Raw genomic sequence first — 24,097 nt, forward strand, 5'->3', positions numbered from 1 at the left:
ATAGATTTAGAACAAATGCTAGGAAGTTCTTCTTCACCCAGAGGGTGGTGGACACCTGGAATGCGCTTCCAGAGGAGGTGGTTGAGCAGAGTATGATTTTGGGTTTCAAAAAGGGATTGGATGAGTTCCTGAAGGGAAAGGGGATCCAGGGGTATAATTAGAGGGTTACTATACAATACAAAACGCCCTTGAGTAATAGATCACTACAGGTCCTTGACCTGGGGGGCCGCCGCGGGAGCGGACTGCTGGGCGTGATGGACCTATGGTCTGACTCGGCAGAGGCAATGCTTATGTTCTTATGTTCTACCTTTACTTCTATCTGTACCCCTCAATCCCCTTATCCTTTAGGAACCTATCTAAACCTTCCTTAAACCCCTGTAATGTGCTCTGGCCTATCATAACCTCCGGAAGCGCGTTCCATAAGTCCACCACCCTCTGGGTAAAAAAGAACTTCCTAGCATTTGTTCTAAACCTGTCCCCTTTCAACTTCTCCGATTGACCCCTTGTACTTATGGTTCCCCACAGCCTGAAGAATCTGTCCCTGTCTACCCTCTCTATGCCCTTCAGGATTTTGAGGGTTTCTATCATGTCTCCTCTAAGTCTCCGCTTCTCCAGGGAGAATAGCCCCAGCATTTTCAACCTGTCAGCATATGAAAAGTTTTCCATATCTTTTATCAGTTTAGTCGCTCTTCTCTGGACCCCCTCAAGTACTGCCATGTCCTTCTTGAGGTACGGCGACCAGTACTGGACACAGTATTCCAGATGTGGGCGCACCATTGCACGATACAGCGGCAAGATGACTTCCTTCGTCCTGGTTGTGATACCCTTTTTAATGATACCCAACATTCTGTTCGCTTTCTTTGAGGCTGTCGCACACTGTGCTGATGCTTTCAATGTGGTGTCCACCATCACCCTCAGGTCTCTTTCAAGGTTGCTCACCCCTAGCAATGATCCCCCCATTTTGTAGCTGAACATTGGGTTCTTTTTCCCTACATGCATGACCTTGCATTTCTCTATGTTGAAACTCATTTGCCACTTTTTTGCCCACTCTTCCAGTCTCTTTAGGTCCCTTTGCAGGTCTTCACAGTCTTCTGGGTTCTAACCCTGCTGCAGAGTTTGGTGTCATCAGCAAATTTAATAACCTCACATTTCGTCCCCGTCTCCAGGTCGTTAATAAATATATTGAACAGGAGTGGTCCCAGTACCGACCCCTGTGGAACTCCGCTCGTGACCCATTGCCAGTCTGAGTAATGGCCCTTTACTCCAACCCTCTGTTTCCTGCCTGCCAGCCAGTGTTTGATCCATCTGTGGACATCCCCTTGCACCCCGTGGCTCCACAGCTTATTAAGGAGTCGTTCATGAGGTACCTTGTCAAAGGCTTTTTGGAAGTCAAGGTAAATGATGTCTATGGATTCCCCTTTATCCATCTGGCTGTTTATTCCCTCAAAGAAGTACAGTAAGTTCGTGAGGCACGACCTTCCCTTGCAGAAGCCGTGCTGGCTCGCCTTCAGTTGTCCATTGTTTCCAATGTGTTCGCAGATTGTGTCCTTAACCAGTGCTTCCATCATCTTTCCCGGAACCGAGGTCAAGCTCACCGGCCTGTAGTTTCCCGGGTCACCCCTTGATCCCTTCTTAAAGATGGGCGTGACATTTGCTATTTTCCAGTCCTCTGGGATCTCCCAAGTTATTAAGGATAGGTTACATATTTGGTGAAATGATTCCGCTATTTCGTTTCTCAGTTCTTTTAGTACCCTTGGGTGGATGCCGTCCGGCCTGGTGATTTGTCGCTCTTCAGTCTGTCTATCTGTCGAAGGACATCCTCTCGGCTTACCTCTAGTTGGACCAGCTTTTCATCATGGTCTCCGTTTATGATCTCCTCGGGTTCTGGGATATTGGATGTATCCTCTCTCGTGAAGACTGATGAGAAGAACTTGTTTAACCTGTCAGCTATCTCTTTTTCCTCCTTTACCACTCCCTTCCTGTCTCCATCATCCAATGGTCCCACTTCCTCCGTGGCTGGTTGCTTCCCCTTCACATACCTGAAGAATGGTTTGAAGTTTTTTGCTTCCCCCCCAGTCTCTCTTCATATTCTCTTTTTGCTTTCCTAACTACTCGGTGACAGTCCTTTTGGTGCCTTTTGTGCTCCTTCTGGTTTTCCCTAGTTTGGTCTTTTTTCCATTTTCTGAACGATGTTTTCTTGTCACTTATCGTCTTTTTCACTGCATTTGTTATCCACGCCGGGTTTTTTGTTTGATTCTTTTTGCACCCTTTCCTAAACCTGGGGTTAGAAGGAAAAGTGTGCCTTTTTGCAGATGATACCAAGATTTGTAACAGAGTAGACACCGAAGAGGGAGTGGAGAATATGAAAAAGGATCTGCAAAAGTTAGAGGAATGGTCTAATGCCTGGCAACTAAAATTCAATGCAAAGAAATGCAGAGTAATGCATTTGGGGATTAATAATAGGAAGGAACCGTATATGCTGGGAGGAGAGAAGCTGATATGCACGGACGGGGAGAGGGACCTTGGGGTGATAGTGTCCGAAGATCTAAAGGCGAAAAAACAGTGTGACAAGGCAGTGGCTGCTGCCAGAAGGATTCTGGGCTGTATAAAGAGAGGCGTAGTCAGTAGAAGGAAGAAGGTGTTGATGCCCCTGTACAGGTCATTGGTGAGGCCCCATTTGGAGTATTGTGTTCAGTTTTGGAGACCGTATCTGGCGAAAGACATAAGAAGACTTGAGGCGGTCCAGAGGAGGGCGACGAAAATGATAGGAGGCTTGTGCCAGAAGACGTATGAGGAGAGACTGGAAGCCCTGAATATGTATACCCTAGAGGAAAGGAGAGACAGGGGAGATATGATTCAGACGTTCAAATACTTGAAGGGTATTAACGTAGAACAAAATCTTTTCCAGAGAAAGGAAAATGGTAAAACCAGAGGACATAATTTGAGGTTGAGGGGTGGTAGATTCAGGGGCAATGTTAGGAAATTCTACTTTACGGAGAGGGTAGTGGATGCCTGGAATGCGCTCCCGAGAGAGGTGGTGGAGAGTAAAACTGTGACTGAGTTCAAAGAAGCGTGGGATGAACACAGAAGATTTAGAATCAGAAAATAATATTAAATATTGAACTAAGGCCAGTTACTGGGCAGACTTGCACGGTCTGTGTCTGTGTATGGCCGTTTGGTAGAGGATGGGCAGGGGAGGGCTTCAATGGCTGGGAGGGTGTAGATGGGCTGGAGTAAGTCTTAACAGAGATTTCGGCAGGTGGAACCCAAGCATAGTACCGGGTAAAGCTTTGGATTCTTGCCCAGAAATAGCTAAGAAGAAAAAAAAAAAAAAAAAAAATTTTAAATTGAATCAGGTTGGGCAGACTGGATGGACCATTCGGGTCTTTATCTGCCGTCATCTACTATGTTACTATGACGTACAGGTTTTGTGCTTCGTGCACCGTGCCCTTGAATAGGGCCCAGACTTCCTCTACGGTCTCCATCTTCCCTGAGCTGTTGCAGAGCTTCTTTCCCACCATTTTCCTCATGGCCTCGTAATTTCCTTTTCTGAAGTTGAGTGCTGTCGTTGTGGTTCTTTTCACCTTTGATGTTCCTATTTCTAGCTTGCACTGGATCGTGTTGTGATCGCTATTTCCTAGTGGCGCTAGTACTGCCACCTCCTTTGCGGGTCCCCCTAGCCCGTTGAGGATTAGGTCAAGAGTGGCATCTCCTCGTGTTGGTTCCGTGACCAGCTGTTCCATGAAACAGTCCCTCACCGCTTCCAGGAATTTTGTTTCTCTCGTGCAATTTGAGTGTCCAATGCTCCAGTCTATTCCAGGGTAGTTGAAATCCCCCATTACTACCACACTTCCGCTTTTGCATTCCTGTCTCAATTCAGTCTCCAGGTCCTGGTCGTTTGTTTCCAGTTGTCCTGGTGGGCGATAGTACAGTCCCAATTTTATGTCTGGTCCGTTTCCTCCTGTCAGCTTAACCCATAGTGATTCCAAGCCGTCCGCCCTTACTGTTGTTTCCATCCTGGTTGAAGGAATGGAGTCCTTTATATATAGCGCTATTCCTCCACCCTTCTTGTGTGTCCTATCCCTCCTATAGAGTTTGTACCCTGGTAGGACCACATCCCATTTGTTGTCATCGGACTACCATGTCTCTGTGACTCCAATTATGTCTATGTCCTCCTTACTGGCTATAACTTCTAGCTCTCCCATTTTGGTTCTTAGGCTCCTAGCATTAGTATATAGGCAATTTAAGTCCCGGTTGTTTACCTTCTTAGTTGGTTTTCCTCGTGGTTTGGTGCTCCTGCTGACCCCCTCATGGGCTGCCAGCCCCCGAGCCTCATTCCTTTCATCCTCCTCCTGTGGTGTGTCTGTTTCATCCTCACCCCCCTCCTGTGGTGTGTCTGTTTCATCCTCATCCCCCTCCAATGGTGTGTCTATCTCATCCTCAGCCTGCTTCCCCATTTTTGGATGTCCCTCTGGTTCTGGCTGTTTCCTCCTTTTCCCGCTCTTTAGTTTTAATAGTTCTTTGGGCCCCTGCATTGCGTCTTTGGTTTTTTTTTCAAAAAAATGTCCACTCAGTCTCGAGCCCTCTATCGCCTTTTCCCGGTTCAGTATCCTTGTTTGATACTCTAATCCGATGTGTCGATGTCAGATCGACTGTCGGCTTTCCCCTTGTCCTCAGTTTAAAGCCATGTCTATGCCGTTCTGGATGTTCATCCTAAGTTCTTGCCTAAGGTGGTTTCGGATTTCCACCTTAATCAGTCTATTGTCCTTCCTGTGTTTTTTCCTAAGCCCCATTCTCACCCTGGGGAGGTGGCGCTTCACACTCTTGACTGTAAGAGGACGTTGGCCTTTTACTTGCGCCGCACCGAGTCTTATCGGACGGCTCCTCAACTTTTCATCTCTTTCGATCCTAATCGGTTGGGCCGCCCTGTTTCCAAGCGCACTTTATCCAACTGGTTGGCTGCTTGTATTTCCTTTTGTTACACTCAGGCTGGTCTTTCGCTGCCAGGTCGGTTCACGGGACATAGAATCCGGGCAATGGCGGCTTCTGTCGCTTTCCTCTGAGCCACGCCTATTGAGGAGATCTGCAAGTCTGCCACTTGGTCTTCGGTTCATACCTTCACCTCTCACGACTGTCTGGACGCCTTTTCCAGGCGCGACGGCCAGTTTGGCCAGTCAGTTTTACGTAATCTGTTTTCATAAATTGCCAACTTTTCCTCTGCCCCCTTTTTTGGTTAGCTTGGAGGTCACCCACATGTAGAGAATATGCTGCCTGCTCAGGTGTTATCAGGGACAGCAGGCAGATATTCTTGCAACCCTCCCTCCTCCCCGAGGTTGGCTTCTTTGCTAGCTATCTGAATTGAGGACCACGAGGAGGGGATGAGCCCTCTAGTGGAGTGGGAAGGCGCACGCAAGTTTTCTTGAAAAGCTGTCCGCGACGGGGCTCCGTGGATGACATCACCCACATGTAGAGAATATCTGCCTGCTGTCCCTGGATAACACCTGTTACGGTAAGTAACTGTGCTTTTCCAGTTATCAACTCCATAGAATTTTGATTCAAAGTATTCAAATGAGGCCCTTGCTGATTATAAACTAGATAATGACACGGGGTATACAGCGTTAAATCTGTGGGAAAGGGGAAAAATCCAGTAAGTTTACTGCAAGTGCAGGAGTAAAGCTTTTTACCAACTCGCAAGAGCGATAAAAAGCTTTCCTCCTGCCGTTAAAAAAATGTGACTGTTGTGAGTCCCTCTTTGCCTCTCTCCTCCCCTCCTCTCCCGCCTATGCCTTTCAGTACCTTAGAGCTTCAGCAACCAAAGAAAAACTACACTGGCCTGCTCCAGGGCCTTCCTTCAGCCGAGTCTCTCCTTCCAATATATCTTCTGACTGTTTAGGGTGTAATACATGAGATTTTTCTGAAAATGATAACTGAGTATAAACCACTTTTCAGTATTTTTTGACATAAAGCAAACATTGGATATAGAATGGTAGTTTGCCATTTGGGAGAGGTCCAGAGTTGTTTGTTTTAGGATAGGACTAACAGGTGCTAATTTCCAAAGGACAGGAAATGATCCCATTGATAGTCTAAGATTGATAATAACCGGTAGAGTGGACAACAAACCAAATGTGGGAGCTATAGCCAGGATGAAGGAAAAGGATGTAAATGTTGCCCTAGACATTTTGTTAAAAGTTTATTCCTGTAGAACGTCCAAGTCCTAAGCCTGCCCAAATCACAACTTTAACATGAACCCCTTAAGATTTAGGGCTACTTTTACTAAGGCGCGCTAGCGTTTTTAGCACACGCACAAGATTAGTGCGCGCTATAGCTTGCACTAGCCGAAAAATTACCTCCTGCTTAAAAGAAGGCGGTAGCGGCTAGCGTGTGCTAAAACCGCTAGCACACCTTTGTAAAAGGAGCCCTTAGATGCACTGGAAACAAAACAACCAGAAAGATGTCTGGAAAGTGTTTTGAAAACGCCCACTTGGATGTTTTGACTAGTAAGACATCCAAGTGCCAGTTAATGCTGTCTTTTAGATATCGCTTTTTTGAAAATGAGCCTCATAGTCTCATCCTTTATAAAGGACAATTCTGGTTGTTTAACCAAGTTTCCTAGTTTATTATATAGTTTGATTAATCGCCTATTCAAAGTTCTAGGCGATGTACAGATTGTTAAAAATATCTAAAATATGGGTAACATATTACACAAACATACAGTATATCATACTAAATTACAAAATATGGACATTCTTATACAGAGATTAAATCATTTAAGTTAAGTAATTTATACATACAATATCAAGACAAAAGGAAAATTATTTAGTGGTTACAATCAATATTAAATTCAATATATTAAGGTAAAAAACATTGGGAGGGGAGACAAAAATGATTAAAGAAAAAATATTAGATAACAAGAGATAAGAGAAATATTTATTCACTAAAAGCATCTTTAAAGAGAAAACTTTTAAGTTTGGTCTTGAATTTGTCTAAATTCTTTTCCTCTCTTATATACAGTGGAAGATCATTCCAGGACTGAGGAGCAGTTATTGAAAAAATAGTATGACGCCTCGTATTAATAACTTTTAATGATGGAATGGCCAATAAATGTTGATCTTGTGATCTCGGTGATCTAGAAGTAGAATAAGGAATTAAAACTCTAAAAATAAAAGCAGGAGTTTTAAATACTAAAGATTTAAAAGTAAGTAAGCATAGTTTAAATAAAATGCAATGTGCAACAGGGAGCCAGTGTGCCTCCTTAAGTAATGGTGAAACATGATCAAATTTTTTGGCTTTAAAAATAATTTTAATAGAGGCGTTCTGAATAATTTGAAGACGTCTAATTTCCTTTTGTGGCAAGCCTTTAAATAAGGTGTTGCAATAATCGATTTTGGAGATTACTAGAGAATGTATTAGGATATTCAAGAATTTTGCGCATAAAAATTTGGCCACAGATCGAATTTGGCGAAGTCTGTAAAAAGTAGATTTAACCACTTGGCTTATATGATCGTGGTAAGATAATTTGTTGTCAAATATTATTCCAAGAATCCTAATATTTTGAGTCGTCTGCAATGAAATGCCTTTTATAGATATGGGAAAAAGAAGTGTATTACAGTCCTTCCATGGAAAGAGCATGACGTTAGTTTTATGAATATTTAAGGCTAGTTTATTAGCATCTAGCCAGTGGTGAATTTGGTCCAGCTTGTCATTTATTGCTACTATTTCTTGTGGATTATTGGGATCAATTGGATGTACGGTAATAGTTGTATATCATCTGCGTAGGCGAATACCGAAAATCCAATGGATTGACATAAAGTCATAAGTGGAGCAAGGAAAATGTTAAATAAAATAGGAGAAAGTATTGATCCTTGAGGGATACCATAGGGTAATGAAAAACTGTTTGAGGTCATATTATTAAAAAAGACATTGGAAGAACGGTTTTCAAAGTAAGACTTAAACCAGAGCAGAACTTGATCAGTCACACCAATAGATTGAAGCCTATTTATTAAAAGGGTATGGTCGATAGTGTCAAAGGCAGACGAAAGATCAAGTGAAATCAATATGACAGAAGTGTGGTGATCTAAATGGTATAATATAGATGTTGTCATACCGATTAGGGAATGCTCTGTAGAATGATTTTGTCTGAATCCGGTTTGATTTGGATGTAATACATTAGTTTTTTCTATATATTCAGATATTTGATTAAACACAATTTTTTCAGTTATTTTTGCTAAGAAGGGGATATTGGCAATTGGCCTGTAGTTAGTTTTTACATTCTTATTTGCTGCTTAAATGTCCCAAATCTGTTATGTTGGGCTAATTACTTTTCATGCACATCCACGTTGGCCACCATTTTATGAAATTTCACATTAAAATAAGAAAATACAGAGATATGTTTATATAGCCTTGATGGTTTCCTATAGGGCTTCCATATTGACTAATGCTGGCTTCTCTCCATCATTACCCCTCCCTCTATCCCTTCATGCTGCTCTTTTTCCAGTCCTACATGGCTACTCTATCTCTTTCTGTCTGCAGCTCATGCCCCCTCTCCCTGCCTCTTTAAAGCCCTAATGACAGATTTCACCTCATTGTAGCAAGTACTTCCCACCCCCACCCCCCAGTAGCCTGGGGGAAATCACCTCCTGTTGAGGTACTTTAGCCACCAAGTTTGTTGGGTTCTAGGCAGTCCTTCTCATCCTGCTGGCAGTGCAGTATTCACTGCCAAACTGGATGTCTCTAGACCAGTGTATCTCAAACTATGTGCCAAGGCACACTAGTGTGCCTCCTGAGATTCCAAGTGTGCCGCGGCACACTGAGGAGGAAGAGAGGCGCCTGCCAGCCAGTGCTGCCTGATTCGTCGAAGGCCTGCATGTTTCCCCCTTCTCTCTAGTATCCTCCGGCTTCCTCCCTGGTCTCCCGGTCTCCCCTTTAAAGCTAATTACAGAGGCTCGCTGGTAGGTAAAATTATTTTATTTTCAATATAGTGATTGAAATGTGTCAGTTTTGAGAATTTACATCTGCTGTGTTTATTGTGTGTATATGAAAAATGAATGGAAAAAAATTGCATTACAATTAGTAAAGGGGATGGGATCTGGGGCAGAGCTTGGGTGGACCTAGGGAGGTCTGTGGTTGGGGTACTCAGTTGATATTTGTTAGACTTAGGGGGTACTTAGCTTGAAGTAGTTGAGAAACACTGCTGTAAGCAATCAGCTGTCGCCAGTGCCTCTCCTTCTCTCTGGCCCTCTTCCCTGCTGGCACCCCCTACTGGCATCTCAGGGCCCATCTGGAGGGCCTCTGCACATGTGCTGATGTCAACGTGATGATGTCACACATATGCATGATGTCATCACAGTGATGTCCGTGCACTTCTGGGTGCCTCAAGCCATGGCCACTACCTTTAGTGTGCCCCGGCTCGAGAAAGTTTGAGAGACACTACTCTAGATCATGAATTGCTTCCAGGTTTCAGAGGTGTCATCCTTTGCTCAAGGCTAAGAGAAATCCGTTCTTTAACTAAGGTTCATAGGCTCTCGCAGGGACCCAGCTGAAAGAGCTGCAGCACTTTTGTAGCTAAAGTGCCACCTCCAACCAAAGTTGTCTGAACCAGGCAAGGACCTCGACCAACACTTGGAAAGGTTGAGAATGGGTTATGTCTTTGCGTTTCCCTGTAATCAGGGAGCATACACTGACCAGAAATGAGGTAAGGAGAGTTCAAGAATGAACTTTCTCTCCTGATGCCATCTTGGTTTCTCTCCAGATTTTGTTTTCTTTAATCAGTTTAATGAAACATTGAGTTTACTTATTTGTCATTTAAACCTGTGCAGAGGATGAGTTACAATGTAGTTCCTTCTTATGTAATGAAGAACTTACAAATGCATATGTTAATGAGTACCTTAATGCAACATATTTGTATTTTCTCTTTCAAGTAAATGGAAGAACGGGAGGCTAATTTATTGCAAACCCGCAGAGTGCATAAAATAGAACAAATGGTAGCAAGATGGCTCCATCGATCAAGAGATAGTTCACACCGGTAAGACTGGTAATTTTATTTTTACAGAAACATAAATGCTTTTCTTTTAAGAAGGATATGGCGATACTCGAGAGGGTTCAGAGGAGAGCGACACATTTGATAAAAGGTATGGAAAACCTTTCATACACTGAGTTTCAAGTTTCAAGTTTATTAGGAGACTTGATCAATCGCTTAATCAGATATTCTAAGCGATGTACACTTTAAAATTTACAATTATTAAATATAAAAAATAAAATAAAACAAACAATACAGTACATACAATTACTTAAATAATGGGTAAGAACTCTTAAATTTAACATTGATAAACATGGGAAAGGAGGGATGAAATACAATTCCTAAAGTAAAGAAGAAACATTGAGGGAAAATACAAAGGGAAATAGTTAACACAGGTATAATATAGTAAAACATGATACAGATTGGAGAAACTGGGGCTTTTTTCCCTGAAGAAGAAGAGACTTAGAGGGGATATGATAGAGACTTACAAGATAATGAAGGGCATAGAAAGAGTAGAGAGGGACAGATTCTTCAAGCTTTCAAAAACTACAAGAACGAGAGGGTATTCGGAAGAGTTGAAAGGGACAGATTCAAAACAAATGCTAGGAAGTTTTTCTTCACCCAACGGGTGGTGGACACCTGGAATGCGCTCCCAGAGGGTGTGATAGGACAGAGTACGGTATTGGAGCTTATAAATTTGTAAATTAATATATTATGGAGTTTTGAAATAATGAAAGCTTAAAAATAAAAAAGGTTATTTTAGAAGACTTATGTGTAATTTCTACTTGAGCATCACATGTAAAAACAGATGTTATTTACCATACTACATAGAGATTTCAAGGGGGCATGGCTTGGGCAGGACTAAATGTAGAACTAATGGGCAGACTGGATGGACCATTCAGGTCTTTATTTGCCATCATTTACTAAGTTACAACAGAACTTCCAAACTGTCACAAAACCCATATTTGAGGTCACAAATTAGGTGAGCTCTCCATAGGTGCATCATTCTTCTGCATCTCCAGGAAGGTCACCTAGTTTTATTTTGCTACAATCATGGGGTTACAGCCACAAAAAGATTGGAAAGCACTGATCTATGCATACAGTATATTCCCCGTTTCACAAAAGGAATACACATGTATGTGTTTATTACACCTGCACATATAGGTTTGAAAAGGGCTCATTTTGATTGGGACATTTGAGTCATCCTCATTATTTTTAAATCTGTTTATTTAAAAAAAAAATGACAAATGTACAGATTTCCAGAAAACGATATAGAATACAAATATTCAAGATATTTAATAAACAAATCATGAAAGATTTAGCCGATGACTGGACAGCAGAAAAAAGAAACTAGAACAAACATGATGAAAAAAGGAAATGTCCAAAGATAGAAAAAAAGGATTTTATTTTGAATGCTTTACATGGACCGAGAAAGCTTTGAAGCACCAAGGCAGGAAGGAGAAGAGGCAGGAGGAGCAGCAGGAAGCTGAGGGGAGGAACTTCCTCAAGAACTATGGAATGGGCAAGATTTTGAAATGGTTGAAGAGGAACAGATGTTGGGACCAGCCAGAGTGCTCAAAGTTTGGAGAGCCCATGGACATAGCTGAACCTCGTCACAGAACTGCATGGAAGTTGGGTCCTTAATCAGGAACAGAAAGAAACACTGGCTGTTTGCAAGTAAGCATTGTGGGAGAGTTTTTTTTCTCTTGAAAGAAAAAGCTGTGCTTTCCTTCCAAGGAAAAGAAGGAGGCATGTTTTTATGTTTGCACTGGACTTTCTTTTGCAAACTCCCCGACTCAATCGCTCAGCCAGTTTTTAATCCACATGAGTATTTCACCCTCGATTCCCTGGCTTGCAATTTTTCAAAGTAGTCGTTCATACGGGACCTTGTCGAACGCCTTCTGAAAATCCAGATATACAGTGTCGACCGGGTCACCCTTGTCTATCTGTCTGTTTACTCCCTCGAAGAAGTGCAGTAAGTTCGTCAAGCAAGATATTCCTTTGCTGAAGCCGTGCTGGCTGGTCCTCATCAGATTGTGGCCATCAAGGTGATCAATGATGCGGTCCTTTAGCAGCACCTCTACCATCTTTTCTGGTACCGAGGTCAGACTCACCAGTTTGTAGTTTCCCAGATCTCCCCTCAAACCTTTCTTGAAGATCGGCGTAAAATTTGCCACTTTCCAGTCTTCCGGAATCCTTCCTGATTTAATCGACAGACTGGCTATTAGTTGGAGCAGTTCAGATATAACCCCTTTCAGTTCCTTGATTACCCTCAGATGGATGCCGTCTGGTCCAGGGGATTTATCGCTCTTAAGCCTATCAATCTGCCACCATATCTCTTCTAGACTGACCATCAACCCTGTCAGTTTCCCGTCTTCGTTTCCTGCGTATAGCCTGTCGGCTTCCAGTATGTTGTGTATATCCTCTTCAGTTAATACAGACGCAAAAAATGTGTTCAGTTTGTTGGCGATGGCTTTGTCCTCCTTAATTCCATGATCATCCAACGGCCCCACTCTCTCCTTCGCAGGTTGTTTCCCCTTGATATTTTGATAAACCGGCTTGAAGTTTTTTGCCTCCTTGGCTATTTTTTCCTCATAGTCTCTTTTGGCCTCTCTTACCGCCTTATGGCACCTGCTTTGATGTTGTTTGTGTTTTTTCTAGTTTTGGTCCGTTTTTGACCTTTTCCATTCCTTAAACAAAGTCTTCGTGTCTCTGATCGCTTCCTTCACCGCTACAGTGAGCCACGCCGGTTCTTTGTTCTTTTTCCTCTTGGATCCCTTGTTGATACGTGGTATATATAGATTTTGCGCCTCGGTGACTGTGTCCTTAAAAAGGGACCAGGCTTGCTCTAGCATTTTTACAGTGCTTATCCTCTTCTTAATATTCTTCCCCACCATGATTCTCATCCCTTCATTATTCCCTTTTCGGAAGTTCAGTGCCGTGGCTGTCGTTCTGGATCGATGTTTTGCCCCTGTGTCCAGGTTGAAGTGGATCATATTGTGTTCACTGTTTCCCAGCGTCCCTTCTAGTTCTACACCTTGTACCGGTCCTCGTAGTCCATTTAGAATTAAGCCAGAATTGCATTTCCTCTCGTATTTTCCTTGATAAGTTGTTCCAGGAAGCAATCGCCTACAGCATCCAGGAACTTGGTCTCCCTAATGCAGCCGGAAGTGTCTAGGTTCTAGTCTAACCCCGGATAATTGAAGATGCCCATGATAACTACGTTGCCTCCCTTACAGTTGTGTTTAATCTCATCCGTCATTTCTCCATCAGATTCTTCGGATTGCCCTGGGGGTCGGCAGTAGATGCCGATTTTCGTTTCCGTTCCATTTGTTCCTGGAATTTTGGCCCTTAGAGAATCTACCTTATCTTTCGTTTCCGGTGTATTCTCTCCGGTAGACTCTATTCCCTCTTTGATGTATGGGGCAATATCCCCACCTTTTTGTCCTACTCTTATCTCTGCAGTATAGCTTGTATCCCGGTAGCACAGTGTCCCAGACGTTTTCCTTGTTCCACCATGTTTCCGTGATGCCGATGATGTCAAGGTTATCTCTTTGTGCCATAGCTTCCAATTCCCCCTTGTTTTGGGATCAGCCAACCCAGTCGGTGTGCCTGAAAATGTTTAGTGAACCGCTGCCTTCCTACATTTGCATGCCATTCCCCCTCATTGGATCAGGCGTGCATCGGATCGGGAGTAAGGTTAGTGAATTGTGTCGGGGTCGCAAAGTGATTGCAAAGTAGTCGGGACACGATCAGTGTCTTTAGTGAATCTAGCCCTATATTTTTCTACTGCTGGTTAAAAGTTGTTCAATCCTGTAACACAAGTAATCTGCAGTGCAGGACTTTTTGGACAAAGCCTGGAAGTTTATTTGTTATTTTTCCTTTTCTAGATTGAAGTTTATGAGTTTACTTACCTATATGAGGTGGGAGAAACCTTTGCAATGAAAGGACTTTGGGCTAGATTCACTAAGCACACCGATCGTGTACTGACCAGTTTTCGACCCCAACACGATTCACTAACCTTCTGCCCGATCTGATCCGCACCCGATCCGATCTGCACATGCAAATGAGGGGAAATGGCATGCAAAGTAGGAAGGTAGCAATTTACTAAACTGAAGAAGGAACACCGATTCGGCTGGCCTATCCAAAAAGAAGCGTCTGCTGAGGACCACTCACTCACATCCTTGCCGACTGTCCTGCTCTCTGCTGCCCTGAAATCCCAAAATCAAAAAATTAAAACCAACAAAATAAAACATTTTAAACACATCTCGTGCTCTCTGTTGCCCTTCCCTGCAGTGCGAGCCCGTGGTTTTAACCAGTTGTTTTAACCCACAGGTTAAAAGTGTGTTCTGTTCCTGGCTGCAGCGTGTTCTGTTCCATATGGGGTGACCTCTTTTCCTAAAGCCAGTGACTAATGCTCTCTCCCTCCTCTGTCACCCCTCCAGCTCTGTGTCCGTGCAGCTCCTGAATTGAATTTAGGATTCAGAGCCATAAGGCTGGTACATTTTGAGAAAGGTGCTTGAGCTGGAGACTGGTGGCTTTGAACTTTTCCATCAGTGCCTTAAAATTCAGTTTCTCCATCCTATTTCACTGCCTTTTACATATGCTTTCCAGCACTAGGGATAAGACAGATCGGCAGAATTGTGTTCTGTTCCATTAAAGCCCCCCCCACCTTCCTTTCTTGTTTTGACCTTGCTTATGCGGAGAGCAAGCGCATGTGCAGACCCTCTACAGGCAAAGAAGATGGTCTGCGCATGCTTTAGGATCACTGTGCAGGATCACTCCAATTGCATTAATTTGCATGAGGAGGCGTAGTGAATAGGTCACCCGGGAAGACTCGTCCATTGATCGCCCAAAGATCAGATCGGATAGGTGAGTTTAGTAAATCTAGGTCTTTAACCTGGTTCCCTGGTGAAGAGAACTTTCTCTAAGGAGCTGCAAAGTCCAGGGGAATTAAAAGGTTGTTGTGCATTACCTTTATTTTGTTACCAAAATGGAGTGTTTTGCCAGTTTATTTTCATGCTTTATTAAAAGTGATTGTTTTTAATATTGACCAGTTAAAGGCCCAAATAAAATTCAAACCTTATGACTGGACATTGTCTCCTGAGAGTCCTATTTCATTTGCACTACATAACATTTGCTGAATATGCTAGGCGGCTGCCTATTGTGAAACTCCTGAAGGGCCTCCCCATTTTTCCAGGAAAAGCCATGCCAAGCATGAGAAGGTTGCTGTTAGCGCCGCCTGCAGTCCTAGTTAGGGGCCTAGCAGACGACAGCGGGAAAGGATGTCGTGCCCAGGAGAGATGGGAATAGTTCCATTCAAAAGGGTGCAGCACTCGTTATATATCCACCATTGGTGGAAAGCAGAGAAGGTCCCCCCTGTAATTAACTTAGATGTCTCTCTGTCCACTGCAGACAAGTGGTCCAATAGGGGGTCTGGAACTTCATTAAAATCCCTTCCCAAGATCACGGGCATTACATTACATTTCTAGACCACAAAACATTACGGATCGATGTGGTTCACAAAGATAAATAACTGGACTGTGCACCTCCCCAAAGGCCAAAATCTGATTCTGTAGATGCCGAAAGAACTTGTTGCTGGGATTATCCCAGGACAAACAGGCAGCATATTCTCTACATGTGGGTGACGTCATCCACGGAGCCCCGACGCGGATAGCTTTTCAAGCAAACTTGATTGAAGATTTCAAGTTTGCTGATGCTGCACCACGCATGTGCATGCCTTCCTGCTCCACTAGAGGGCGCATCCCCTCCTCGTGGTCTTCAGTTCTTAGTTTTCCGCTGAGCCAGAAAGCCCTGTCGTTTTTCTCTCAGTGTCTAAGTGCCTTTTTTGCACCACGGCTTCTTTGTTTTCTTGCGGGAGTCGCTGTGCGTCTTTTTTTTCTCTTTGTTGTGAAGTTTCGTGTGTTTTTTTGACTTCGGTTCGGCACTCGGGGCTCCCGGGTTGCCTGGCCGTTTGTCCTTGATTGGCCGCGGCCTGTTTTTCCCTTATGTCCCGACCTCTTACTGGGTTTAAAAAGTGCTCGCAGTGTGTTCGGCTGCTGTCACTTACCGACCCTCACCGCTGGTGCATTTTGTGCCTGGGGGCTGATCATCCGACCGACTCTTGCCCCAGGTGTGCCACTTTTCAATCGCGTGCCATGCGTCATCATCGGGCCCGCAAGGCTGAACTTTTTGTGGTGGAGCCGTCCCTGGTTTTGGCTCCGGTCTCGGCCTCGACCTCGGCGTCGGCATCAAAGACCTCGGCCCCAAGCAAGCAGCCCTCGGCCTCAAAAGGGATCGACCTCGGCCTCGAAGACCTCGGCTCCGGTTAAGTCCCCTCTTTCTTTTTCTTCAGGGTCAGCGCTGGCGAGGAAGCCAGCTTCGGAGTCTCCAGCCGTTCATGGTGGGAGTGCTCTTTCCCTGGGCTCGTCGAGACTGGCCAAGCCCTCAAAGCGTGCTTCCACCTCCAGGGAATACTCATCTTCGAGGTTGCCCTCAGTGGAATGAACCGCTGCACCTGATATGCTTTCTATGCTTTCGGTGCCTGTGTTCCAGGAGATGTTAAGGGCCATGATATCCTCAGAGCTGTCCTTGGCTTTGGGCCACTTGAACCCGGCCTCGGTCTCGGCGCCTCTCCTCTTCGGACTCTTCTCCTCGACTCTCGAGGCGTTCTTCGCCCTTGGGACGTACGGGGTTGAAGCGCCGGTTGGGGCATGCCTCGACCCCCGTCTTGCCGTTCGGTGAAGCGACCCCGGGACTCCCCCCGAGGCGGGGTTGGTCCCCGGGTGATCGCACTGCCGGAGATCTACAGGTCTCGGAGTTGTCTTTGTCCAACCCCCGGTTGTTCAAGTTGCCTTCCCGGTCCGGGGCTCCGCTCCGGGAGACCGCGGCTTCGAAGGGGTCCCCTCCATTTTCCCGTGGAGTGTCGCCTCGGCATCGGGGGACCTCCATCTGCAGTACAGGGTCCTCCCGTTCGGACTTGCTTCCTCCCCGCGAGTCTTCACAAAGTGCCTCGTGGTGATGGTGGCGGCTCTGCAGTCGAGGGGCCTTCAGGTCTTCCCGTACCTCGACGATTGGTTGATCAAGGCCTCGACGGAGGAGGTTGTTTCAGCGACCCGTCAGACTATTACCTTCCTTCAGAGTCTGGGGTTCGAGGTGAACTTCCCAAAGTCTCAGTTGTGCCCCTCTCGGTCCCTCCAATTTATCGGGGCCATGCTGGACACGGTTCGCCTCCGGTCATTCCTGCCTCCTCCTCGGCAGGCCACGCTCGTGCGGCTGAGCCAGCAGGTTTCCCTGCAGGCTTCGGTCTCTGCCAAGCAGATGATGGTCCTCTTGGGTCACATGGCCTCCACCGTACATGTCACGCCGTTCGCGAGACTGCATCTGAGGTCACTCATTGGACTCTGGCCTCTCAGTGGCGGCAGGATCGGGATCCCGCTTCTCACCTCATTGTGGTGACTCCCTCCTTGAAACGCTCGCTCCGTTGGTGGACCAGCTCTTCCAATCTTTCCAGAGGATTGCTCTTTCTTGCTCCTCAGCATCACAAGGTCCTGACGACGGACTCCTCGGCATATGCTTGGGGGGCGCATCTCGATGGTCTGCGTACGCAGGGCCTTTGGTCGAGTGCGGAATGTCATTGCCACATCAACTTGTTGGAGCTTCGGGCCATTTACAATGCGATGGTGGCCTTCCGCCATTTGCTTCAGGATCGGGTGGTCCTGGTACGCACGGACAACCAGGTGGCGATGTATTACGTCAACAAGCAGGGGGGTACGGGTTCCCTGTCTCTCTGTAAGGAGGCTCTGCGCCTTTGGAATTGGGCGTTCTGCCACAACATCTTTGTTCGTGCGGTTTACATCCAGGGCGAGCACAACTGCCTGGTGGACAAGTTAAGCCGCCTCTTGCAGCCGCACGAATGGTCTCTCCATTCCCAAACTCTGCGTCAGGTGTTTCTTCGGTGGGGGACTGCAGATAGATCTCTTCGCCTCGCCCCTCAATCACAAGTTGTCTCTTTTCTGCTCCAGGGTGTTCTCCCTGGATTGTCTCGAGGCCGATGCGTTCCTGTTGGATTGGACAGGCAGGTTCCTGTATGTGTTTCCTCCCTTTCCTTTGATTCTGAGGACACTTGTCCATCTCAAGTCTGCCCACGCCACCATGATTCTGATCACTCCTCGATGGCCTCGGCAGCCATGATTTTCCCTGCTTCTTCAACTCAGTGTCAGGGATCCTCTGCTTCTGCCTGTGTTGCCTTCTCTGCTGTCTCAGAGTCAGGGTTCGCTGTTGCATCCCAATCTACAGTCTCTACATCTGTCGGCTTGGTTCCTTTCCACCTGACTCCTTCCCTGGAGTTATCCCAGTCGGTGAGGGATGTTCTGGAGGCTTCTCGGAAAGCTTCTACTAGGCAGTGTTATGCCCAGAAGTGGACTAGATTCACCACGTGTTGTGCTTCGAATCAGGTGGAACCTTTGTCAGCTTTTTTGCCTTCGGTTCTGGATTATTTGCTTCATTTGTCTCGGTCTGGCCTCAAGACCAATTCTGTTCATGTCTATCTTAGTGCGATTGCCGCCTTCCATCAGCAGCTTGATGGGAAGTTGCTTTCTGTCCACCCCTTGGTTTCTCGTTTCATGAGGGGTCTCTTGAATGTTCATCCTCCTCTCAAGCCTCCCCCTGTGGTTTGGGATCTCAATGTGGTTCTCGCTCAATTGATGAAAACCCTCTTTGAGGCCATGGATAGAGCTCATCTGAAGTTCCTTACTTGGAAGGTGATCTTCCTGCTTGCCCTCAAGTTGGCTCGCAGGGTTAGTGAGCTGCAGGCTTTGGTTGCGGACTCACCTTTTACTGTTTTTCATCATGACAAGGTGGTCCTGCGCATTCATCCCAAGTTCTTGCCTAAGGTGGTGTCAGATTTTCACCTTAATCAGTCTATTGTTCTTCTGGTGTTTTTTCCTAAACCCCATTCTCATCCTGGTGAGGTGGCACTTCATACTCTTGACTGTAAGAGGGCGTTGGCGTTCTATCTTCAACGCACCCAGTCTTATCGGAAGGTTCCTCAATTGTTCTTGTCTTTTGATCTTAATCGGTTGGGACATCCTGTTTCCAAGCGCACCTTGTCCAACTGGTTGGCTGCTTGTATTTCCTTCTGCTATGCTAAGGCTGGTCTCTCGCTGCATGGTCGGGTCAGGGGACATAAAGTCCGAGCGATGGCGGCTTCTATTGCTTTCCTCAGGTCCACGCCAATTGAGGAGATCTGCAAGGCTGCCACTTGGTCTTCGGTTCATACCTTAACCTCTCACTACTGTCTGGATACTTTGTCCAGGAGCGACGGCCAATTTGGCCAGTCGGTTTTGCTTAATCTGTTTTCCTAAATTGCCAACTTCCCTCCGTCTCTTTTTTGATTAGCTTGGAGGTCACCCACATGTAGAGAATATGCTGCCTGCTTATTCTAGGATAAAGCACAGTTACTTACCATAACAGGTGTTATCCAGGGACTGCAGGCAGATATTCTCACAACCCTCCCACCTCGCCAGGGTTGGCTTCTTTGCTAGCTATCTGAACTGAAGACCACGAGGAGGGGATGCGCCCTCAAGTGGAGCAGGAAGGCACACACATGCGTGGTGCAGCACCAGCAAACTTGAAATCTTCAATCAAGTTTGCTTGAAAAGCTGTCCGCATCGGGGCTCTGTGGATGACGTCACCCACATGTAGAGAATATCTGCCTGGTGTCCCTGGATAACACCTGTTACGGTAAGTAACTGTGCTTTGTGGAAAAGCTGTTGAACTGTTTACGATCATTCTTATTATGGTTTTAATTTTTAATAATGTTTTAACATGATTTTTTAGGATTATTTGTATGTTATGATGATTCTGTTTTTTAAATTATGTATGTAACTTTGTGAACCGTTTAGTTATAAATGGTATAGAAATTTTTAAAATAAATAAATGTTACAGAGGAGTAAAGGTGTACCATTAAGAGTAATAAAAGCAATGACATAGCGCCATTGGGATCCTGCACCACCCGGTGGGATTCCAGTGGCATCCCTTTCTTATGAACAGCTGGGGCCTCAAAATGATATCCCACTCACCATGTACATAACTTGGTGTGCTCTGCTGAGGTTAATCTTGTTCCCTGCAAAAAAGCTCTGGTCTTCTGAGTATGGTTAGAATGTTTGATTGGAGCATGTTTGCCTCCCACATTCCATGATATTAATTTAAAGTCCATAACAAGCTAAGGCAGAACTTCCTCACTGGAATAGAAAAAGAAAATTAGTGCCACAATGGCATCCTAGCCAGCACCCCCCAGACCAATTCTTATCATATGGGTTACCAGGCCCTATGCCCACTTGAAAACCCCACCCATGACCCCTAACCCTCCCCAACCCGATCTGCCAACAAAAACCCCCTCAGCACCTCCCTCCCCCCAAAGAAAAGCAACTTCCAGGAAACTAGTACACTCTCCACAGAGACAATTATGGATCCAATTCACCCCAACAGGCTAAACACAGGTACCCCACCAAACAAGAGCTTTGAGGAGTTAATCAGAAAAACCAAAAAAGCAACAATCATAGCCAACCATTCCAACATGCACTCTACCCACCCAACCATGGCGCTCCAACCAAGCCTCACACCCAAATCCCCAGTGGGAGAGCAAAAAGCTAAAGGCGCTCCACAGCAGGGGCTGGCACAGCCAAGACCAACACGCAGAAGGGAAGAGAGAGAATTTTAGAGATTACAGTAAAATTTCTGCAACCTCCATTCAGAACTCCTTAAACCTCTGCTTACATGATCTCGCCAGCCTTGATATAGAAGAACAATCTGTCCTCTGGGACGATACAACGCGCACTCTCATTGACTCTTCAGCCCATTCACAACAAAAAAACACTTACCTACTTCCTTAAAAGAAACCCTGGTTCAAAGGAAATCTTGTTCTTCTTCGACGTCAATTCCGCTCCTCGGAACATAAATGGAAGCATTCTCAAACAATTGTCACTTTTAGACATTTCAAAAATTTAGCAACTCAATACAAAATTGCAATTCAACTAGCTAAGAAGGAATATTATTCTAAATATATCTCGACTGTTCGTAATTCATCGGCACTCTTTGCCATAGTCCGTTCCCTCTCCCTATACACAAAAAAACACATCTACCTCCCAACTCAACCAACCATCAGCAACTGACTTGGCTAACCATTTTGACCTAAAAATAAAAAATATCCTAAATCGTCTCGGGCATACTCCATCAGTAGGCCTTCCTGATCCTCTCAGTCAGGATATCCATCTTCCACTCAGCACCTTTTCAAAATTCAAACTCCCATCTCTTGGTTATCTTCTAAGGACTATCCAATCTATGAACACTTCTAACAACCCTATTGAGAATATTCCACCATCCATTCTAAAAAAAAAATGTTCAAGATATTTGGTCCCTTTCTTCTCGAAATGGTTACCAAAAGTCTATCCACTGACGCTGTTCCTAAATCCTGGAAATCTGCTTTAGTTTTTCCAACATTAAAAAAATGACATTTAGATGAAACCAACTGTGACAACTTCTGTCCCATTGTCAACCTTCCTTTCATTGTCACACTGACGGAAAAAATAGTGTTCAAGTAACTCTCTGATTTTTTCAAAAAAACCAATGCTCTCCACCCCAATCAAACAGGCTTCCGTATTAATCATTCTACGGAACTATCTCTTGTTGGTCTCACTTCTACCATTTATTACTACCATGATCAGCATAAATCTGTTCTCCTCATATCCCTTGACCTCTCAGCAGCCTTCGACACAATCGATCACACCCTCCTCCTCCATTGCCTCAGAAACAGTGGAATTTAAGGTCATGCCCTCCTCTGGTTCTCGTCCTATTTTACAGATCGGAACTTCAAAGTTCACTCTAATGGTTCTGCTTCTTCTCCAATCACCCAAACCTATGGTGTCCCGCAGGGTTCTATTCTCTCTCCCCTGCTTTTTTAATATCTTTCTAGCTCCACTTCTAACCTTAGCTCAATCTATAGGATTTACTACTTTTGCCTACGCCGATGATATCCAACTTTTGCACCCCATCAACCCTTCACACACAAGCGACATCCAAGAAATAAATACAAAATCATTCACTGGCTTCGATCTAACTGTTTATTTCTCAATATAGACAAATCCTGTGGTATTCTCTTTCCAGCTAAAAATAATGAATGTTTAAAAGGACCAATCTGCATAGATGCCAAACAAATTCAAATTGAACCTAAAGTAAAATTATTAGGAATCATCCTTGATAAAGACCTCACCTATCATGACCAGATCAGTGCAATTACCTAAAACATAAGAACATAAGAAATGCCTTCACCGGATCAGGCCTTAGGTCCATCTAGACCGGCGACCCGTGCACACGGAGGCTAAGCTAGGTGTTCCCTGATGAATACCTTGTTTACCCATATCTCTCAATGTGATTCGCAAGAAGGTGTGCATCCAACTTGCCCTTGAATCCTCGAATGGTGGTCTCCATCACAACCTCCTCTGGGAGAGCATTCCAAGCGTCCATCACTCGCTGTATGAAACAGAACTTCCTGACATTTGTCCTGGGCCTGTTGCCCCTCAGTTTCAGTCCATAACCTCTTGTCCGTGTCACATTTGACAATGTGTATAACAATGTTTCTTGCTCTATTTTGTCGAATCCTTTTAGTATTTTAAAAGTCTCTATCATATCCCCTCGCAGTCTTCTCTTCTCGAGGGTGAACAATCCCAGTTTTCCGAGGCTTTCTTTGTATCTCAAATTCTCCATGCCTTTTACTAGCTTCGTGGCTCGCCTCTGCACCCTCTCCAGCAGGGTTATATCTTTCTTTAGGTAGGGAGATCAGTGTTGGATACAGTACTCCAAGTGTGATCTGACCATTGCTCTGTAAAGTGGCATTATGACGTCTGCCGATCTACTCGTGATTCCCTTCTTCATCATGCCCAACATCCTGTTCGCTTTCTTTGCCGCCGCTGCGCATTGAGCCCACGGCTTCAGGGTCCTGTCTATCAGTACCCCCAGGTCCCTTTCTTGTTCGTTCTTGCCCAAAGTTACACCTAACATTTTATATTCATGTTCCTTGTTTTTCCTGCCCAGGTGCATGACTTTGCATTTTCCTATAATGAACTTCATCTGCCACTTTTCCACCCACTTCTCCAGCTGGTTCAAATTTCTCTGTAGTTCTTCGCTGTCCTTTTGTGACCCAACTGCCCGACCTAGTTTTGTGTCATCTGCAAACTTGATAATATTGCTTGTTGTTTCTTCTTCCAGGTCATTTATGAAGATATTGAATAAGATGGGCCCAAGAACCGAGCCCTGGGGCACACCGCTTGTCACCTTCTCCCAGTCCGAGAATTTCCCATTTATGTCCACCCTCTGCAATCTGTTCTCCAGCCATTTGCCTATCCATCTTAGTATGTCCCCATCTATTCCATGGCTTTGTACTAGTTCTTCAATTTCAAACTTAAACTCCTTTAGAACTCTCGGGTGATTTGTCACTTTTTAGTTTGTCAATCTGATAGTATATTTTGTCCAAATCCACATTCACTGTGATGAGGCTTTCCTCAATTTCTCCCTTGAATACCCTTCCTGTTTTGGGCATTGTTGCAGTGTCCTCATTCGTAAAGACAGAGGCGAAGAATGAATCTGCAATCTGTTTGTCTTCCTTGTTACACCCTTTTCTTCCTTTGTCGTCGAGAAGGCCTACTGCGTCTCTCGCTGGGTTTTTCCCTTTTATATATTTAAAAAAGGGCTTGAAGTTTTTGGCATCTTGTGCTATCTTTTCCTCGTAGGCCTTTTTGGCATCTCTTACCGCCTTGTGACACTTTTTCTGGTTGACCTTGTGACAGTTCCAGGCCTCCATTGTTTTTTCACGTTTCTATTTTATGAACGAGATCCTCTTATCCCTCACTGCATCTTTCACCTCCTTAGATAGCCAAGCTGGTTCTCCCTTGTTTTTGTTTCTTCTTCCTTTGGATATCTGCGGAATGTAGAGATTCTGCGCTTCGGTGATAGTATTTTTTAGTAGGGACCATGCTTGATCGACCATTTGAATTTCGGCTGTCCTTTTCTTGAGCCGTTTTTTAA

General features: G+C 44.9%; 1 protein-coding gene across 1 annotated transcript in view; it reads left to right on the forward strand.

The window, feature by feature from the left end:
* FRMPD1 (FERM and PDZ domain containing 1) overlaps positions 1-24,097 on the forward strand; it is a 304,447-nt gene that overhangs the window by 20,434 nt on the left and 259,916 nt on the right. The window contains exon 2 of the mRNA XM_033917490.1: positions 9,918-10,021. Coding sequence (XP_033773381.1) covers positions 9,921-10,021 — 101 coding nt within the window. The 5' untranslated portion in view covers positions 9,918-9,920. The remainder of the gene's footprint in view (positions 1-9,917; positions 10,022-24,097) is intronic.

The sequence above is a fragment of the Geotrypetes seraphini genome, chromosome 1 (genome assembly GCF_902459505.1).
Source record: "Geotrypetes seraphini chromosome 1, aGeoSer1.1, whole genome shotgun sequence".
In the NCBI taxonomy this organism is placed as follows: domain Eukaryota; kingdom Metazoa; phylum Chordata; class Amphibia; order Gymnophiona; family Dermophiidae; genus Geotrypetes; species Geotrypetes seraphini.